At 38.6% G+C, this 22,340-nt stretch overlaps 1 protein-coding gene across 1 annotated transcript; it reads right to left on the bottom strand.

Moving 5' to 3' along the window:
• Positions 1-296: 296 nt before the first annotated feature.
• foxk2b (forkhead box K2b) lies at positions 297-21,149 on the bottom strand. Its single transcript, XM_065278224.2, has 9 exons — positions 20,400-21,149; positions 6,401-6,592; positions 6,034-6,178; positions 5,334-5,480; positions 4,999-5,192; positions 4,021-4,220; positions 3,514-3,744; positions 2,698-2,913; positions 297-2,034 (listed from the first exon to the last, which is right to left on the bottom strand). The coding sequence occupies exons 1-9, from the start codon at positions 20,669-20,671 to the stop codon at positions 1,832-1,834; spliced, it is 1,800 nt and encodes a 599-aa protein (XP_065134296.1). The 5' UTR covers positions 20,672-21,149; the 3' UTR covers positions 297-1,831.
• Positions 21,150-22,340: the final 1,191 nt, after the last annotated feature.

Below are 22,340 nucleotides of genomic sequence, written 5' to 3'. Positions count from 1 at the left end.
GTCCTATCGAGTTCTACAGTAGGCCTACTGTCCAGAAAGGCACACCAGTTAAACCAGTTTCTTAACCAGCACTAAAAACCACTATGTGATGGTGGTTTACTCCCAACTGCTCGACTGTAATATATACAGTATATAGTTCAAAAATGTTGTGACGAACATTAATTTATCCTTTTTTACATTAAACATCCATCACCAATCAAAAAACTGTTATGTATAAGCTCCAAATGACTTTAAACTGTAATATTTATCTGGCAAGCCAAATTTTGTATAAAAAAAAGACGAGACAGTCGTGAATGTAAGGTTTAAATTAATTTATAAAAAAACAAAAAAAAGCATTTACCCACTGAAGCAGAACAAACATCAATCTCGTTTTTTGCTTTTGTTTGAAACATATATAATCTGTAGATAGACTCGCAGGTCTGAACAGAGTCGGCCTTCACCACAACAGCCTCCAAATAAAAAGTAAGAAAACAGACGGAGGGAATAAACCAAACAAAAAACTTAAATCAAGTGCAGCTCTGGTCTGATTCAAAGCAGGTCCTCTTTTTTTGGGGAGGGGGTTTATTTGTTTAATCGACGGCTCAGTTATGTTCATCTAGTCCATCACGTGATCAGCTCAACTACACATGAAAATGACACGTCATCTCCGTGAAAATATGAAAATATGTCCGTGTAAAAAAGTCACTTTGCTTGGATTCGACAGATAAAAAAAAATCAAAAGACAAAGGAAATAATCCACTGATTCATCGTTTTTCCATTTTACAGAAGAAATGACGTCGTTTCACAAAACAGAAGAGACACAGTCCACATACAACTTTCCGAATAACCTCTTCCGCCCATATGTTGCTTATATATATATATTCATATATATATATAATTATTGATGACTTTTTAAAATGTCTCTATCATGAAAAACGTCCAGATCCTATGCTTCACATATGAACGAGGAAATACTGCATAAATCCACTACGACGGCTGCAGGAATTCGTGTGGGGGATGCTGTCGATGGTCTAGCTGCCGTAATTTTGGGAATAAATCGGATACGTCGAGGAATATTTCGATCCCTTTGGCTGAGACAGGTCTCCACACACAGCCCTAGCACTCGCTAATACAAAAACACAACACACACTCACGCTGGATTGGGAAAAACTGTGGTTCATTTCAAAACACCGTTCAATTCCAAGATGTCATTCCGGTCCACCGCATGTTGGAATGATGGATTCAGGCCTACGTCAGCGCAAAGAAATTCAGATTCCTGGTGCCAGTATTCTGGATTTCTCCAACGAGTGTAAACAACACACGGTGCCGTGATGCTCCTGGAATTTGCTGGGTACCGAAACCGGGCCTGGAATTTTCCGAAGCTCCAGATGTGATGCAGGAGTTGATGCTTGAGGGCATCACACATGACAAAACATCCAGGACCAACGTGTGATTCGTTAAAACATCAGAACAGAATCAAATGCTTTCATCCGAACATCTGCGAGATTGTAATAAAATGGCCGAGGTTATGGGCCAGATGGCAGTCGCTCTGTTGTTTGTTTAATCGGGCTCTCAAGTAAAAAAATAAATAAACTGAAGGACTGGCAGCTGCTCGAAGGAGATCTGTGAATAAACATCATAATCCAACAATAACAGACACAAGTTGACTACTTGTCCGTGCGGTCGTTGCTGATGTGTTTCTTTTTTGACATGAGATCGCACGGTAGCTTTGATGACGGTTGGCCGATGGTTTAGTTTTGGCACTGTGAGCCGTACGGAATAAAAACTGTCAGGGCAGATAAACGCTAAAAAGTGATGGCGGGTGGAGACGATGGTGACGTTTAATGAAGAACTAGTCGTGGTTGGAGCGCTGGTTGGTGAAGTCTGTTTCTGTGCCGTTTCCGTTCGGGTCAGATGTCATTTTTTGTTCTTCTTCCTCCGTTTTTATTCTTTTGCTCTCCGGCAGATCGCTTGCCTTTTCCCCGTTCTGACGTTTTGTAGGGAGGGAGGCGGACACGGAGGCGTGAGCGGCCAACAGGTGTAACGGACTTGACACTACAGAGAGAGAGAAAGAAAAGGGCGAGAAAGTGTTATCCTTTTAACGTTCCTTACTTGACATATTTCAAGTTTGCATGGGTCTGAATTTTCACCATCCAGGTACCTTAAGGATGCTCATATCGTTTCCTATTTAACTCATTCCCCACCAGCCATTTGATGAAAAGTTGCCCGCAAGCATTTTTTGTGATTTTCACAAGTTTTACAAAAAGCCTTTCAGGAAAATTGTCTGCTATAAATATATAAACATACAAATATATCAAAACGGGAAAAAATGTTTCATCCTATCTATATTTTTTTCTATGCTTATAAACTCTTAAATATGGGTATTTTTCTTTAAAAATAAATTTAGCTAAGCAGCTGAAATAATTGCATTTTTGTGAAGGAATTTTGTTAGAGATCAGATTCAGAACGATTATCAAAACATACACAGAGGGGTTGAAATTAGTAAATAACATTTTGGCTTCAGTTTTTTCATAAATTGGGTAAATAAGTGTGCCATCTAGTGGATAATTGCAAATTAACATCAAAATTCAGAAACACTTTTTTATGCAAGATAACTCGTCAATGGCAGGGAAAGAGTTAATATGGATAGTATGTAAAATTAGTTTCATGTGTTGACGTAATAATGGGTTAAATAGTTAAATAATGAGCAAAAATTACCCGAGTTTGCCTGGCTCTGTATCGCAGTGGCGATGGGCATCATATGAGTGCCATTTTGGGTAATAGTCTTGATTGGCAGTTGGTGCTGACCCAATGGGGCTTGCTGCACTATGGTGACCGTCTGGAGGGGCGTGGCTGCAGAGCTGCTCTGAATGATTCTATTGGCCGAGCCTATGATGGACGGGTGAGTGATAGCAGGAAGCGGCTCTACCTTCACTAAAAGAGACAGAAAACACATGAGTTAGTTACATCAGCATTTAAAACCTACACCAATGTATTTACTTTTCAAGTTGTTTTCTAGCTGTGCAGATAAGGATGAACAAAAATCTTTTGATAGAAACTGCAATGCTAATATGCAATGAACAGTCATAGCAAATGCAATGCTAATATGTCTATTATGTGCAAGAGAAAATCTATTGGCTACATATAAATGTAAATATAAAATCTGCATATATCTATTATAGATAAATCTCTCTCTCTCTCGATTATAGTTTATTGCAATAATTATTGATCTGCACGTTTCATTTTTATACAATTACAAGCGAATCCAGGGTTTTTTAACGCCTTTCCAACAATTTTTTAAAAAATTTGCCGCTTTATAGTCCAGGGTCACATCTACCTTATTATCCATCTAAACAAAACTGTTTGATGCTTTTGCCGTCTTGACTTTTTTTTGTCTTTATTGCTCTGTAAAAGTAAATGCATTTGTATGCAGGTGTGTAGTGTTTCTTTACGAAGTAACATCGCCATCTACTGGCGTGGCACGTGTGATACATCATTTTTAGTCATTTTCACAGATGGTGTAAATGTGGTTACCTTTGACGTCCTCCGGTTCTCCGTTCTCCTGCATCTCTGTTTTAATGGTGGGCTGCAGGTTGCCGAGTGTCACGGCGGGGATCTGATGTACCACATGCACTGTCTGCATCAGCGCCTGCGCAGACGTTGAAGACGTGACGGGTGTGGCCACGGCGTACGTGACGGGTTTCATGGTCTGGCCTAACTGACGCTGGACGGCGATAAGAACCGGCTGACCGGTGATGGGAGACCCTGAGACAAAAAGAAAATTAAATCAGATTGACAATCAGTCATAATAACTATAAAGAAACACACGAAACAAAAGGACTCACATGTACAGACTATACAAAATACAACAATTAAAATGCTAAATCAGCTTATTCCAATAGATGACATAAAATTCAATAACTTTAACTAATTATTTTCATGTTATTTATTGATGTAACAAACCTATTGTACGTAAATAAAACTAGTTAATGTTGGCTAATAATGTTTAGTCTCTAAGAAAATGTTTGATAGTTTGTGTACCTGCAGTGTTTGGGGCAAAACGAGTCTCTTGAATCACAGCTAGTTTGGGTTGGATGTTAGCAGCGGTAGGGGGCGGGGCAGGGGCGGGCTCTGGCTCCATGGGAACAGGTGAACCCTCTCGTGATAGGCTGTCAGGGGTCTGGACACCACTGGAGTGGGCAGAAAGCACTCCAGAGTGATTGGGCGATGCAGGAGCACTTCTGTAAAAAAAAAAAAAAAAAATAGCGTTAGGATGCATTTATGTATATGCAACATTTAAGATTACTGTTATTTTGCTAAATCAACTATTTACTTGTTTTCTGCTACTAATGATAAACCAATAAACAGTTTTTGCTAGTTTGCAATGTAATAATGTAAATCTGTGGGTCATTATTTGGTTAAAAATTCATAAACTTTAATCAAAATCTGAAAATGTGCTTCCATCATCTAGTAACAATCATTTTCTGATGACATCAGCTAGACAGCTTGGGCGAAGCATCCTTAAACTCCGCCCCCACTTATTGTCAAGTCTGCTGAGAGTTAAATTTCTGAATAAAACGACTACTTTTCTACATCCAATCAATTCACAGTTAAAAACACAAGCCACGGCCACTGTGACAATCAGTTTTACTCGGAAATGTGTCACAATACGGAAGTAAAGTTGATTGTCACTTCCTTTTCACGGCGACTGTGTCCAAATTGTTTACTAAACTTTTCTCATTTAATTATTCAATTTCAATGCTACATTTAAAATAATAAACAATTCAAATTTTGCTATGAATAATGTGATCTAATACACTTTTAATTGCATTTTACCTCGATGCACTTAAAAAAAAAATGTATTTGTTGTTTGCCAGTCGGCATCAAACACACATCAGTTGGCCACAAATTCCAATTTTTTTTATCTAAACCAAAAGCAAAACATAAACCCATCTGTACTGAAGTCTAAAAGAGCCGTAATGCTGTGAGGTTTTAAAGCGTCAGTATTAAACACATCACCTGGATGACAGGGGTCCTAGCGGGGTCCTAAAACACGGCACTCCCCGCGGCCTGCGTTTCCTGAACGCCTGCTCCACCAGTTTACTCTCAGACGAGGGGTCTATCCTCCAAAACGAACCCTTGCCTGGCTCTTCTTGAGAACGTGGGACTTTGATGAAGTACCGGTTTAAGGACAGGTTGTGTCGAATCGAATTCTGAAACGACAAAAAAAGAGACAGTCAGTCACAGAGCGTTTTACTTACAAAAGTAAAGTCTTTTGTAATGTTTTTAATTTTTATTAAAATGTTTTATTAAATTACAGTCATTCACATTGTCTGATGTGATGTGATACTGACCTGCCAGCCTTTATCTGCTGTCCTGTAGTACGGGTAATTCTTGGTGATGTGCGTGTAGATGCCGTTTAGTGTTAACTGTTTGTCCTGTGCCAGCGTGATCGCCTGAACGATCAACTGAGCGTACGAGTATGGAGGTTTCGAGTCATCCTGTGTACAACAAAAAAAATTGTCTTTGTCTTTGTTTATGTTGACTTCAAGATAAAAATACACTTTTCATGCATGAATGACTGATTAAATAAAACCTTACTGATAATGGGGTTGAAATGCAAATGTGCATATGACGTTTTAAAAATGTCTTAAAATGTATCGATATTATTCAAAATGCACACAAAAACATGCATTACACAATGACATGCAAAAGATCAGAGGACCTTTTCAGGCTAAGGACCCCCTTAATAAATAAAAAGAAGGAACAGGAACCCCCCAGTACATGCATTGCCGTAAAACCTGGTCATTGCCAGGGAAGCGTTTTCTCTTAATTGTTGAGTTTATGCATTTTTGTTTGATGTCTAATTAATTTCTAAAAATAATTTTATTAGAATTCAAAAAAAAATTTGGAGGACCCTTGGTAATACCACCCTAGAACCCTTGTTGAAGACCCAAGCACTAGATCATTAACATTCATCTGCTTCTAATGGTGGTGTGTGAAATTACAATGTCTGACATATGTTTCTCATCAAGTGTTTATGATTTGTGGCACCTTTGGACTGTCGCCTTCAGAGGCATCTTTGTCATTCTCAGACTGAGAGTTTTCATTCATAAGCTGCAGGTCCGGCACGATTCGACCCATCCGATACCCAGAGGACCCTGCACCGCGAGGACTGGACGGACACGAGTTAGCAGCGCTGGTGGAAAACAGGAAAAAATATATCAGCATCCATGCTGAGAGGAAATAAAGATGTGTAATTTTGATGTCAAGGGCAGGAAACTGCCGCTCATTTGTCTGCATTGAACTCAATCAGATGTGAAGCTCTCAATAGAGTAACAGCTGCAGTCATTCAGACTAACCCTTCCTATTTCTATAACATGACATCTTAATAAATGGGTCGTGCCGGTCGTGTTTGTACCTGATGGTGCCGGTGGGCGAGGGCAGAGGGCTCATGAGGTGGGCGATGTTATCCGGTATGTTGATGGTAAGAGGGGAGATTTGCGGCTGAACGGCTTTGACCGGAGATTCTGGTTCGGTCTTCTCACGCCTGCCGTTGGCTAGCGCTGTGAAGGTGATCTTTATATTGGTGCTGGGAAAGCGAAAGGTGCACCTGTGAGAAAGACACATTATCACTATCAGTTCGGCATCAAACATGCACCGACACGAACGCAGGAATGAGATCACACATCAAACAAAAGCCTCGCAGCTCCAAAACATCAGGGCGGAGTAACAGGCGTGTCATTACCGTTAGATAGAGATTTACCATCCGCTAATAACCTGTTATACAAGGTTGTGCATGTATCGACCATACATATGAAACCCATGCATCATTTGAGAAGGAGTTTATTTTCAAAATCTATTGCAAACAAATCTGATGGTTGCCTGATCGACCAGCTAATTATTTTAATCCGTAAATAATGAGTCTGCTTTTAAATCATCAACTAGAGAAGCAGCGGTCAAAATCAGCTATGCTACACAAAACACATTGGTCTCAACATGCATGTTTAAACCCAAAGCCTGTGATGGGAGACTGCAAAAAAATAATTGTCATTGCAACACCATTCGGTTCAATGTGATAACTTAAATAGGAGCATGTATACTTGTGCTTTTGTAAAATAAAAGAGAGCCAACTAAAAGTGTTCACATGTAAACAAAAAATTAAGTTTTAAAATGTGATTTTTTTTGTTGCATGACATTTGTGCTACTGTTTCTGTGTTAGCAGTGCAAAGGTTATGGGTTTGATCCCAGGAAACACACACATACTGATAAAAGAAATGTATAGCTTGAATTTAGACATTAACATACCAAATGCATGAATGTAAAGGTGAACTGCATGTAAACACACTTAATGTGCTTCAAACGAACACTTAACTACAACAGAGATGACAGTGGTGATAAGGCTCATGGGACGTCATGTAGAGATGCAGGCTTTGTTCTCCTGGCAATGCTAAAATTAAGCATCCCTTGATAAACTAATATCCCATCTGACACAAACAGCTCCAGGAGTACACGAGGCGTCTCTTCCACCACAACACAACTAAACATCGCTTATACATAAAAACTGATGCAAACTGAATTAACATACACATAAATCAACATGTTCAATAAAGCATTTATTTTGAAATTTAGGGTTTACCGATTTTATTTTAATAATTTTGAACAGTGCTGCATAACGATTAATCGCAACTAATCGTTTGCAGAATACACATTTTTGTTTACATCATGTATGTGTCTGTGCTATGTATAATGATTAAGCATATATAAACACACACACACACACACACATATATGATGTAAACAAAAACCTTTATTCTGCAAATGATTAGTTGTAGGGCTGGGACAACGCGTCGAAGTCATCGATTACGGCAACGCAAAATATGTGCGTCGATTCGTCAGACCCAAAATGGCGGAGCCATTAAGAGCTTCTTAAGTCTATAATTGTCCATTACATGGACTGAAACAGACGAAAACAATGTGGATTAAACAAATCACTGTTAGAAAAATTACACTGACCATCAAAAGGGGCATTCAAGAGGTTTTGCTCATAAATGCATGTAAAATAAAGTAATGTGAACTTGAGATTTTTATACTGTTACTAAACTGCACAGTATGCGCTGCAAACACTGCAAAATGTTTTATCGGATGCTACCTCTGACTAAGAATGCATTACTTTGCACTTGTATGGTCTTTTTTATTTTTTGCAGTGTTAAGGAATTCATGTTTTTTCTCATTCAGACATGTAATTCAACATGTTTAAATTGCTATAAGTTAATTAATGGGGAGATAATCGAGAATCAAATCGAAGTCGAATCGGACTGATAAAATGAATTGTTCGATTAATCGATGCACCGAAAAATAATCGCTAGATTAATCATAAAAAAATAATCGTTTATCCCAGCCCTAATTAGTTGTGATTAATCATTATGCAGCCCTAATTTTTAGAATAAAAATGTGTAAAATTAAATCAAATGGTGTCATGGGTTTGATTCCCAGGGAACACACATACTAATATTTTTTTTATTGTGGTGCACTGTAAGACAATTTGGTTAAAATCATCAAAAAATTCTAGTTTTTCAAAGTATGATACTAAAAATAACATTGTAGAAAGCTGCATATTTAAAGCCAGAATATGTAAGATTTTTGTAATAAAATATCCAAAAACCACTTGCACAGTGTGACATATTTAATGCAGTTGTGTAATAAATTATCCCAAAAGTTCCAAAAGAATTTGTAAATCCAGAGAAATTCCTGTTTTAAATAATTCCTTGTCTTCCTTGTAATTCTCATGTGGCTTTCACATAGGACGCGGTGTGCGCTGCCCTCGCCGCTGTGTTCAGCACAGCCAAGCGATTTGCGCTCTGTTGGCCAGACCAAAGTAGGCGGGGTTTTCAATAAATTTCTCCAGTGTTTATATTTGGGTTAAATAGTGGATGAGGAATACAGAGACTGATTTTGCCCGTCTCCATTTCACGTTAACTTTAAGCTGCCCACCTACAACAAGCTACTTGACTTAAAACACACCTGACATGCCAACTTGAATTGCTAGTTGTTTTCCATGACACGGCTTTCCTTCCGATGTCTCTATAGAAGCGTAAACTTGTATTATAAAGCTCCGTGAATTCCGAGTATAAGTTTTTTGTCCATTTTGTTTGGAAGCCCCGTTTCTATTGGCCGCGCGGGTATTCGTCACAGAGCGCAGCGCAAAAGTTAAACTATTTTGAACTTTGACCGCAGTGCTTTGCTCGACGCAACAACAAACTGCGTCCATCCTTCACAAAATAAATCCAAACGGCTCCAGGATGATAAACAAAGGTGTTCTGAGGGTAATCCGCGCGGTGTTGTTGTAGAAATATCCATATTTAAAACTTTATTAACGTAAATAACTACCTTCCAGTAGCGCCGCCATCTTAGTCGCGTCCGCATTCAGAATGAGAGCTTACGCAGCCTACGGAGGTTTCTCTGCTGCTGCTCTGTGCCCCCGCCCGCCGAATTTGTCATACGTCACTAAGAAAAGTGCGTACACTACGCTAATACTCTCTCCTGAATACAGAGGAGTCTAAGATGGCGGCGCTACCGGAAGGTAGTTATTTACGTTAATAAAGTTTTAAATATGGATATTTCTACAACAACACCGCGCGGATTACCCTCAGAAGACCTTTGTTTATCATCCTGGAGCCGTTTGGATTTATTTTGTGAAGGATGGACGCACTTTTTTTGGACTTGAAGGTCGTGGACCCCGTAACTTCACATTTAATTAACTAAAAGACCTAAAACATTTTCTAAAATATCCAAAAATGTGTTTGTCTGAAAAACGATGGACATATGCAACTCGGACAGCTTGGGGGTGAGTAAATCATGGGTTTAATATCATTTTTGGCCGAACTATCCCTTTAAACAACTTGATTTTAGCAGTCTTGAGAATGGCAGAGATTTAAGCGATTGAGTGCTCGGTTGGTAACGTGTAATGTATTTTTGTTCTCTACGTCAGCCACTGAAGACCTAAACACAAGCCAGCACACATGCAAACAGTCGTGTCTTTAATTATCCCAAAATGCAATGGGGCACGGCAAGACCCCACCTGCTTATTTACTAACAATTGTAAAAAGTAATGAAGAGCATTTGAATCACATCTAGTGATAAATGCAAACCATAACCTGCCAAAATCATGAGCCAATCTCTCTACTGACCACACAGACAAAACCCAAAGGCTGCACATATGCAAAAACTGATCCGAGATCAGAATTTTTTTTAAAAAGGGCCTAAATTAAGATGCACATTAAGATATTGAGTGTGTAATGTGAACAGGGTACCAACTGTGGTTTTATAGTGTATGAGAAGAGCTTCATCTGATCTTTGCTGTGGTAAAACATCAGCAGATTTTTTCATGCAGCAATGGTTATGAATGAAGCCATGTGATGCTTTATTAGCATTTTTGACGTTCCCAGACTTTTCCTTTAGGTCATTTATCTGAAAAACATGATGCATCTGCTCCATTATTTTAAAAGACTATGAAGTACTTTGACACACCGTAACATTTCTCTCTGGTCCACTCCAAACATCTTCTGATACCAAACTATAATACTTAAACTAATTTTGCTAAATGTAAACACTATAATGTATATTATTAAAGCTTTAATACATCTGTTAAAGAAAACAATAATGAACGTGTTGTCCTTAATAAACCTTCATGAGTCAAAAATAAATCATTTTTATGCTTTAAATAAACATCAGAGACAGTTCTCCGTGTTAGATATCTACATCTAAATCTGTGTTCATGAACATTTAAATGTCTTTGTGTTGTATTTTTCTCACCTCCATCATGGCAACCGTGTGAAGCTCTTGAAACAGGAATGTTTGAACCCCAAGCCCTCACATTCCTTACTGTGTGTGTCTTTGTGTGTGTTTGTGTGATCTGGGCTTGTTACTGCACATCTACTCTTGTCTTACCCACACAAAACAAGACAATCCAACACACAGAAACACACAAGAGATCAAGTATAGGAAGTATGAGGTAAGTATGAGGTACAATACCATGACAGTGTCATCATGATATAGTTAAAAAAAGTTACACGACTCCTGGCCCCCAAAACCATGCTACAGTATTTCCTACAAAACTGTTTGTCTTCAATAATGACACAGGGTGTTTAGACCTGGTATTAAAGTGTGTTTTGGTCGATCAGATTATAAGTGGATGACGCTAAATACAGATGCAAAGGAGTGTAAAACGTTATGAGCTCGTTCACTTTCAACAGCATTCAGAAAAATCGCATGCGGTAGTCATGCACATCTCGTCAGTAAAGCCGCTTCCTTACTATTAGTAGTAAATGGCCATCACCTGCTCTCAAATGGAGCGACATTTACTACACAAAGCTGTAGTTCACTGACGATACGTCCGGAATAATTAATGCGAAATTGCCCCAATTGTCAGTGAAATTTGGATTAAATTTAAAGCCACATGTGCATTATCGTGCAGCCCTGGGCGAAAACGCATTCGGCTGGATTGCTTTTGTGGTGTAGATGCACATGTGGTCAAAAGTCTTCGAACAGCCACAGAACATTGCCTACTCTCCGCCTATTGATCTAATGTGTGATGTATCAAGCACAATGTTTTAACTTTTTGCGTAAACACACATTAATAAAGCGAAAGTAGATTAAACGAAAGCAGATGAACTCACCCAGAGACCACTTCCTCAGTAATCAGGACATAAGCGGTCAAAAGTGGACAAAAGACATAGATTAAAATACCAGGTGTAAACGTGTCTCTCTTGTCAACTTGGAATCCGATTGACCAAAACTAGGGGTGGCGAATCACAAAACTTACGGTTCGGGTAACATTACGATTTTTGAGGCACGGATGGAATCATTTTTTGGATCAGTAAAAATGGGGTTGGGAAAATTCTAATAAGAACAAATAAAGATATTACAAACATTTATAAAAAAAGAACAAAGTTGAATTAAGTAAGATCGAAAAGCCTTAGCATTAGGAACAGAAATATAAATAAATATAATTATAATTTTTTAGAGCTACAAAAGTGATTTTCTCTTTGTCTTTGAGTGTTTGATTAACATTAATGACACAGACTTAAGTAGGTTAATTGAGGTTACTGTCTCTTTAAGACCAAATAAGCGCAGATTGGTTTATGACTATACATACACTTAAGACATAAACAAATGTTTTTATTAAAAAAAGAATACTGTGGAGATTATTTTGTTTGTATGTATGTGCCCTGTCAAGACCAGAAAGACTTTATGTTCGCTTGCTTTTTGAAACTCATCTCTCCGCGTGTGCACATTTGAGTGCCCTTAAATGCGCACGCACACAGATGGAGGTCGCAGCATAAACAGTCGCTCCAAATAAAAACATTACGTTGTTTATGTTTGCTCTATTCACCCAATGTATTTTAAAGGACTCAGTAGTGCAATTCTCTCTAAAGTTTACACATCAAGAGTTCTGATCTTTGAAGGGCATAGGGATGATAATGTCTGACTGGAGCTGGACTGGACACATTCAACTGCATATGTGTCTATGCGTACAGAAAACTGCTCACTTTAGGGTCTTTTTGTGGTTAAATTGTTTAAAATAACTTGTATGTTAACATTTGCTAGCCTTTGAAACACGTGCAAATTATAAACTTTCCCTATTTATCAGCGAATCGGATGCAAGGCGAACTGTAGGTCATGATACACATAAATCAACTGCGATCCGTCACAGCACTAACCAAAACGCATCTTAATACCAGGTATAAACAGCCTCATAAAGAAAGCTTTGGTTCTGTATGTTAAGCCCCCCGTCTGTAAAACCCAATTTAATGTGTCAGCCTGATTCGTGCCAAATCTTGCACTCTTTCTGAAGAAAAATACTGAGTTTTCTGACACCAAGACATCGCAGCTGTTGTGACGTGACAAGGACAAAAACAGAACTGAGTGTTTAAGATGACACCCTATGGGGATGATGCTGTCAAATTTATGCAGAGATTGAACTATAAATAAATTTAAGGAATGAATCTTCAGAAACAGATAGTACAAATAGATAAATAGCACACACCTGGACCAAAAGTAGATTTAAAGCCACAATTTGTAAGATTTTTCATTAAAATCAGGGATGCACCAAATATTCAGCAAAAAAAAAAACTTTTGGACGAAAATAGCACACACTCTTTCGGACACTTTAAAATGCTTCCACACTGCCGTCGTCAATTTACGTCACAAAGAGAATTGCAGAGAATGAATTTAATAATTTGGTATACTTTTTTAAAACTTTATAAATGAAAATAACTAGCTTCCGGTAACGCTGCCATCTTAGCCACCTCCACATTCGGATGTGAGTGTATGCACTTTGTGGAGGGTTCTTTGTTGCTGATCTGTGCCTCTGCATTTATCACATGTCACTACGAAAAGAGCATACACTACGCTGATACTCTCTCCTGAATGTGGCGGTGTCTAAAGCCCGGAATACACTGCAGGATTTTTGTACTCCTATAAGATCCTCCTAACTGTCAGAAAACTATTGTAGGCTATCTTTGGACGCAAGACCGGGAAAACGGCCGTCTTTGAACCTCACTCACTGTACGACATAAGACCACCGATGAAGAGCCAAGATCACAGAAATCGCGACGATTGTTTCACGATGGCAATCTTTCGTCTGGGACAGCCAATTATCGTGCAGTGTATCCCGGGCTTAAGATGGCGGTATTATCGGAAGCTAGTTATTTTCATTTATACGTTCTAAATATGGATATTTCTACAAAACCGCACAGTTTACCCTCAGAAGGCTTTTGTTTATCCCCCTGGAGCTGGCTGGATTACTTTTGTGAAGGATGGATGCATATTTTTTGGACTTGAAGGAGATGGACCCCATATCCTTGCATTTCATAAACTGAAATATCTAAGACATTTTCTAAAATAACTGAAAATGTGTTTATCTGAAAAATGGACATATGCATCTAAAACGGCTTGAGATCGAGTAAATCATGGGTTAAATATAATTTTTGGCCAAATTATCCCTTTAAGTTGGCAACAATAATAAACGTCATCGTTTACTTTGGGATTTGTACCTTTTGTATATCATTAACATCTAATACACACTTACACGCCAATGGAAATGTAAAACCGTGAATCGGATAATTGTTGCCATTTACTACTAGGTGTAAACAGCCTCAGCAAAACAGGTGAGAACAATCAACTTCCTGTGAGAAATCCCTGACACTCACCCACAGATATCAATGACAAAACACATACAAACAGATGAGCAAATACACACAGAAACGCCAAACATCTTGTATAATGTAATGGGGCTTTGACAGGTTTGGTTTAGTTTCCAACAAGTACAGACGACTACATTACACAAAGATAAAACACATGGACCGTATTAACATTAAGGAAACCATCAGTTTAATTTGATCCACAACACATACATAGTTCTTCCATGATGGTTTTTAAAGTATTTTAAGATTTCAGCTTAAAAAAAGACCATGTCATGCCAAATTAACCTATTTACCATATTTAAATCAACAAATCAGAGTAAAACCATGCTAAAAAAGGTCTAGAGATGCAATGTGGGTCTGTCTGTGAAATCTGCAGGAGCATCAGCAAATCTTTGTGCTGAAAGACATTGACTGAATGAGACTCTTTACTAATTAAATGCTCTTTAGTCACTTGATCAATATTGTAACTCAAACAATCTCGCAGTCCATTATACCCAACACGCTCACATCTCAGTGTTGAACAGTGTAACGAGTTCATCTAGTTATGATAAAATGTATATTTTATAAATACTCCTTTTCCACATCTCTTTAGTACATGAGGTAAGACTTTAAATAAATGTTTGAGGCAAGAAAAAATATTAGTGTACATTAACATTTTTGCATTTAGTAGACACTTATCCAAAACGATTTACTGGTATACATTTTATCATGTATGCTGGGATTGATCCCACAACATTTTGAGCTGCGAGTGCAATACTCTACCAACTGAGCTACAAGAACATGCAGTTTAATGCAAACATCTCTCATTACTACTTTTTATATTTTGGTTTAATAAACTAATCAACATTTGAAGTGAATCAAAAAAGTCAATCAAAGTTGTCCTAAGACAAGAATGTGTATTGGTATTGGTTTTAAGACAACTTCTATGAAAGGTTTTGATCCACCTTAAATGTTGATAAGTGTAGTTTAAAGGGGACATAGCATGAAAATCTGACTTTTTTCATGTTTAAGTGCTATAAAATTAACCCAATAACTTAGTTTTTAAGGGTGTCACGATTTCGATTTTAAATCGAAATCGATCGAAATTAAGTCACAGCCTCGAACTTCGAATTAAAAAATGGGATCGTCGATGCTGCCACGCCCCCATGTCACGTCCGGTCGGCTTGCCAAGCGGGGAAAAACCTCTCAGATATTTATATTTTAAACACGAGGGATGTATTGCTACAAATCCTTGAAATGCATATCATAAACTGGATTACTACCTACTGATCTGCATTTTGACAGAGCGCAGCTCTCTGCATGTGCGTGAGAATGAGGCGCCAAGATGCAGCGGATTATATTTTAAACATAAGGGATAGTTTGCCTCAGCTCGCATGAAACGCATAAAACTGAACAAATACGTAAGGATTACTACTTTAGTTTATGTTTAGACTTCGGACAGATGCGAGAGCGCGGTGTTTATTTCAGATGCCAGTCCAAGACGCGCGCATTAAGTCCATGTGCGAGCAAGAAGGAATTCTCTCTACAAGTTCTCTCGGGTAAGTGAAGCCCAAAAACCCCCATGCGAGGAAAAGTCATTTCTTGTCTTTCAAAAAAAAAGTAAAAATCGAGAATTGAATCGAATCGTGGCCTTAGAATCGAAAATGTAATCGAATCGAGGATTTGGAGAATCGTGACACCCCTATTAGTTTTGGTAAACCATTCTCTGCAAGCATGTGAACAATTTGGTCGTTTAGATTTTGCCTGTGTTGTGATGTAGGGAGCGAGTCTAATTATAATTAGTGATGCACCGATGTATCGGCTGTCGATATTTATCGGCCGATTTTTGATGAATTTGAAACCATCGGCATATCGGCAACAGCACGAGAAAGGCCGATACTGATTGTTTATTAATTTACCGCATAAAGGCAATGAGTTGCATGTCTGTTGCATAATCAAGCATTTTTAACAATAATTAGGGCTGGGCGATAATTCGATAACGATAATTTTACCGATATAAACTTTTTCGATAAAACGATAAGGACAGTTCGATAAGTGATCGATAATGTTTAAGCACTGTGCGTAATGTTGCGCGAGCACTTCCGGATGCGGCACGCGCTCTTGGTTTACAGTGACAGTCAGACTTGAAGGAGTGGAAGATGAGGCAAGTTATTCATTTATTAGTAGAGACCTATGATTTTCGCGATGCGGATAACGCGGACGGAATCACGGAATCCAAATGCGCGGAAACATTTTCTTGTGTGTAATGTTGGACGCGCAAACAGGGTTCGTCAAACACAGCAGACACAGGTGCGTGCAGTATACTTTACTTTCATTCAGCGTCCGCCTTGCGCACGCACACGTCCGCCCAGCTTTAAAAGTATATTTACAGGACATTCACAAATTCAGGAAACTGAGGAAAAGCAGCAGATCCACCACTGCAGTAAATATTTGCGTATGTGCGCTCCCACAGCAAAGTGACACCCTTGACATCCATTTATCAGCGTGTATAGCTCGTATATGTATAACACACGCGTGATCACTGAACTAAGTTTTCTTTCTTGTTTAAGTGAACATAAACAGCTGTTACTCAGTATATTGAAACTTAAAGCAGTCTGTCTTGGGTCTTAAAGGGACAGTAGTCTGCTGCTTTTGTGTCAGAAATGTGTTGATTTTAGGGCTGGACCAGAAAATTCGAATATTCGAATATTCGTTCGGTGGGTTGACATTCGATTTTCAGTTTTGAGATTCGAATATATATATATAAATATTTTTCAGCGTTAATGCAGAGCTTTTGCCAAGCAGGAAGTGCGCTTCACACTCCCGCTCTGTAGGTGGCGCAGAGAGACCAACATCCATAGCCAACAGCCATCAAACGGCACTAGTGGAAGAGATCGCCTCAAACGGAAAGCGCGCTTCCTGCTCTGGCATTCACGCTAATAGTGTTGTAAATAACGTTCAGTTTCTTGCAAAAACTGATTGATTTGCTTCACAAGACGTCAATATGTCACACGGAGATATGGGGGATTACTTTTGTATTGGATATATATGCTTTAGCTCTTAAAGTGTGCGGATCGGTTTACTTGCATGACGGAGCACTGGGGTTCCTGCAAAATATCTTCATTATTGTTCTGATGAAAAAAACATATTGGATGGTGTAAGTGTTATAATAAATAAACTTGATTTTGAAAGTATGCTACCGTTTTATTACAGTTTGTTGAACTTCGTTCATTTATTTTCGTTGTTTTATTTAAATAGCCTACCCTACGTTGTCAGTAATTACTGTGCTGCTAAATTCTGATACGGGAATGTTTGTTTGTTAGACAAATGTTGTTAGAAAATAGGCTACCTTATTAAAAGTATTGGTCTTGTGTTTTGTTTCACTAATGCTGTTCTCGCATGATGCATGACAGGCATGCCGCTTCCGGCTTGCGCTGTTCTGTAGTATTTTTAAAGTTTATTAATTCTAGAAGTGTCACATGTCCATATTGCACGAAAAAAATGCACTACACTCCCTTGAGTTCCCAGCAACACATCCGCCACATAATAAAACTGTGGATAGACAGACACACACCTCCACAGACACACACACAGATTCCTGCCTTTATTAAAGAGAAAAAATATGTTCAGCCCCTCCTTCCGAAGCTTCGAATATTCGATTTTATTTCTACTAGAGCTTCGAAGCTCAAAAAATGGTATTCGGAACAGCTCTAGTTGATTTCATAACAAATAGATTTACATTTAATACAGATGCATTAAAACAAGATTTTAGTTTTTGTATTTGTCATGTTCTGAATAAAAAGTAGTTTAAAACCATTATTAACTGTCTGGTTTTTACAATTTTCATTCAGGAGCAAAAATCTGCCTTTAAATTTGACAGGAGTAAAGATTTGTTATTTATCATGATAATTATCGATATCGACTGATATGGAAAACATTTTCTCGATAATTTTTTGAGTCATATCGCCCAGCCCTAACAATAATTATCAAAATAATTAAATACTTCCCAAAACAAAATAAATTGTATAAATTATAGTTTGTCAGACGTGCGATGAGGGAAAAAATAATAACATGTAGTTAATCACGCGATCCATGCGGTCTAGAGTATTTCGGGAAAATGTCTGCGGGGTGGGCTTTATTCAAATTCTCGGATAAAGACAAAAAAAAAAAAAAAAAAAAAAAAAAAAAATCGCCATTTGCAACGAGTGTTCTGCAGAAATATCAAGAGGAGGTAGTATTGTATACAAGTGTTTAATATCGGTATCGGACAGAAGTTGTCTGTTTAAATCGGTATCGCCCCCCCCCAAAAAAATCCTATCAGTTTCTTTTTCAACAAATCACTATTGTGGCACTCAGTGTTCGCATTTCATCGGCTTATTTGCATTTAAAGGGACACAACCAAAAACAGCACATTTTTCCTCACACTTACAAAATGGTCATTTTATGTCATGCTATAACAAATAATCTGTGGGGTATTTAAAACTTCACATACACACTCTGGGGACACCAGAGACTTATTTTACATGTTTAAAAAAAAAATCACTATAAGACCCCTTTAACAACCCACCAAATGATATTACTCGGTTTACTTCGAAGAGCAATTAGGGCTGTGCAACTAATCATTTTTGATTTTCAATATTTGAAACATTTACAAAAATGCGAGATATAAACTGAGTGCTGGTGGACCGATGTGTTTGTAAGGCATTTCAAAGGCACCACTGCTTTGACACATGTAGTTTATTGCAAAGTTAAATATAATGCATGTTTTCAAAGTCACGGAGTGAAAGTGTTTTCTTTTATCAAAATAATCGTGATTTGTATGGTGCCCATAATTGAGAAGCCCTAAGACAAATTATGGATTTACACCTCAGACTAAAAATCTTATTATAACACAAAGGGATGAGAAAATCTCCTCCTCGACATGACGTATGCCTCTCATGTTTAGAAAGTGTTAATCATTTAAATGATCAGCTCAAGCCTAGTCTTATGTTTATATATATCAGAGAAATAAATAAATGAAACTGAAAGTCTTCTCTCAGTATCTAAAACAGTTGATACTGTAGAGGACAGATTTTATTGTTTTATCGAGGTATATGGGTCATGTGTTAAAAAAAGCAAAGGCATAAGGGTGCAATACAGTCAAAACTGCCGCAGTGATTTGACACTGACTGTGCAAAGACAGAAATTTTTCTGAAAAAAATACAAATAAAAAATTGGAAACTTGACAAACAATAGACTACGATCAAAATATAAACATTCAACATGTTAACAACAAAAAACAGCTTTGACTGACAGTTGAAACAAGACTTTAAGGAAGGATACATAATCCAGTCCAAAGGTTAACTCTCAGTACAACACAAACAAACCAATCAGAAACAGCTACACATTATCAATAAAATAAAAATGTTTTATTGACCGGTGTGTGTTATTTGATGTTGGATGCACAATGAGGTTATCAAATCTGGTGTGAGATGTGATGCCCAAAATGCTGCAATCATTTGTAACGCCCAAAATGTGCTTCTTAGAGCTGTCATGCCCAAAACCTTGCATGCACCTATGATACCCAAAACTGCTGCAGCATGCACCTATGACAAAAGCTTCCGGCATAGACTTATGACCTATTAAAAAGCCTAAAACCCAAATCTGCTGCATCCTCATGCTAGGAGCAAAATGCTGCTGCACACACCGATGATCCCCAAAACTGCTGCAACGTGCACCCATAACAAAAGCCGGCTTCGTGTACTTATGACCCCTTAAAAATGTTTCACCCCCCTATGATGTACAAAAGCCTGCTGCAGCGTGCGCTTACAACAAAAGCCCTTAAAATGCCACATGCCTGAAACTGCGGCATGCTCATACTATGCCAGGGATGCCCAAAAACTGCTGCATGCTTTTACAATGACCACAACTGCTGCTGCACGTGCAGCACGTGCCAGTGACCCCCTTTAATGTCTACATACCCCGATTGCAACGACGCCCAAACTACGTGATCTCCCCCAAATACCACGCGTCACTACGACGCCCAAAGTAGCTACACGTATTGATGCCCCAAACATAATGCCTAGATAGGGTGCGTGCTACGGTTTGAGACACAACACATGAACTCTGAAACCGAAACAAAAAAAGCAGATAGAAGACAGGGACGCGAACACGTGCTCTGGTACTGCACCACAACAACAATAACAACAATTACAGCGATGATGAAGATGACGAAGATGATGAGAAATAACTCACAATCGAGGCAGCTGCAAGGGTGGAGCCCCCCGGCGCAGAAATACCCCGTCCACGAACACCCCGTTCTTCCCGAGACATCGCAGGTAAAAGTCCCCGCCGCCCGTGTCCTCCGCCGCGGCGGTGAAGACCTCCAGGTGCCGACGGGAGATGAAGCTCGAGTGGCCCATGCTCACGTCCACCGAGCCCTGTGACGAGTTCCGACCCACCGTCACCGACCGCTTCTTCATCAGATACTCAAACTCGCGACCCTCCAGCCGGGCCACCGCCGCCATCTTATATCGATCCACGCACGGAACCGGGCTTGATATATGAAGGGAAAATGTAAACGGGGTGAAACGATAAACGTGCCCGACCGCAGATACCTACAGCAGCGGCGGCGACTCGACCCACCGCCGTGATACACCACCGAAAGAAAGGGAAGGGGGATCAGCCAATCAGAGCGCGCAGCGGGCTGCGGTGCGGAGATTGACTGATAGAACATCCAATTAGAAATACTATTAGGAATGCGGTAATTCAGTACTAACCAATGAGGAGAGCGATGTGGACGCGCTGACGAATTGAAGGTCGGTTGTGCTGTGTCTCAACACGCATGTGTGTGCTTTTATAAACACTGGTCCGGAATTTGCAGGAAGTGGATACATAAGGATTTGGGCAGATTACGATATAATTTACTAGTCTCTAAAAATCCAAATAAACATAGTGAAACGCCATAAACGAGTTAGCAATAGTAAAAGGGTTTATAAATGGAGCACTTTAAATGTAAAAATGTTAACAGGTTTGTGTGAGTGTTAGGTTGAGATGTAGGGTTGGGGACATAAATTAGCATACAAAAACAATGGATGGCCATGCGAGGCAATGTCTAATTTAGGCATACAAATGAGTCTTTTAATGTCTATGTGTAATTTAATGTAAGTATCATTGTAAATAAAGTACTCTGAAATTTAATTAATAATTTTTGTGGTCACGACCAGATCCAAACCAAGATCTCACCCTATATTTACATTCACAATATAGAGTTATTTCATGTCCTTGTTTGGTTTTTAAAATAAGTGTATAATGATTTGGGGCAGTGGAGTATATATTTCTGAACAAAAATAATCCCTAATAAATGTACTGTCTATTTGGGGTTTATTTCGTTGTCTGTCCTGGTTCTAGTGCCGAATCCCGTGAATGATCCACGCCGTGTTTTACTCTGCGCCACGTCTGCAGTCGCTGAGATTTACCCAGAATCCTTAGCACCGTCCGCGTGTGTTTTGGATGTGGAGGTCATGACAACAAGCGCGTTTAATGTAGCGAATTTTACACACGTATCCTTATTTTAAAACTAGGGGTACAGTTGCGTTTCTACGTTCAGCACGAACGACCACTTTAGAAAAAACGGCGCACAGTAGAAGGCGCGCGAGCGTCAAACGCAGAACATGTGCTCTCTAGGGTGACGTCACCTCTTCCTGGTGTTTGTAAACAGTGCTGCTGGGTGTGACCCGCCCGGCCATTAACACCCCGTTACACCCGATAACAGCTCCAAAAGGGTCAGACACGCAGTCTGTGCTGCTATAAACTATTTTTTTTTTTTTGCACTAAGAAAATAAATCCATTAAGAATATTTACCTAAGGAAGTTATATTGAAAACTGAAGGACGTTTGAATTTATTTAAATTCTCATTACTGCAATGCAAAATTATTATTATTATTATTTTAATAAAAGATAAAACAAAAGCGTAGAAATATATAAAACGTAAATTTATTTTTGTAAATTGTACAAATATGATGTGTAACAATTACATTTGCAATACAATAAAATACTGAATGTAAGAAATTTAAGTAAAAATATCGATAATAATCACTGAGAGTTGGAATTATAAACAAAAAAGTAAAATATGCATAGATAATAATAATATTTAAATTATTAAATTTATATATATATATATATATATATATATAT

Source organism: Paramisgurnus dabryanus, chromosome 3 (assembly GCF_030506205.2).
Source record: "Paramisgurnus dabryanus chromosome 3, PD_genome_1.1, whole genome shotgun sequence".
NCBI classification, from domain to species: Eukaryota; Metazoa; Chordata; class Actinopteri; order Cypriniformes; family Cobitidae; genus Paramisgurnus; species Paramisgurnus dabryanus.
This window is presented reverse-complemented; position numbering and strand designations above follow the sequence as displayed.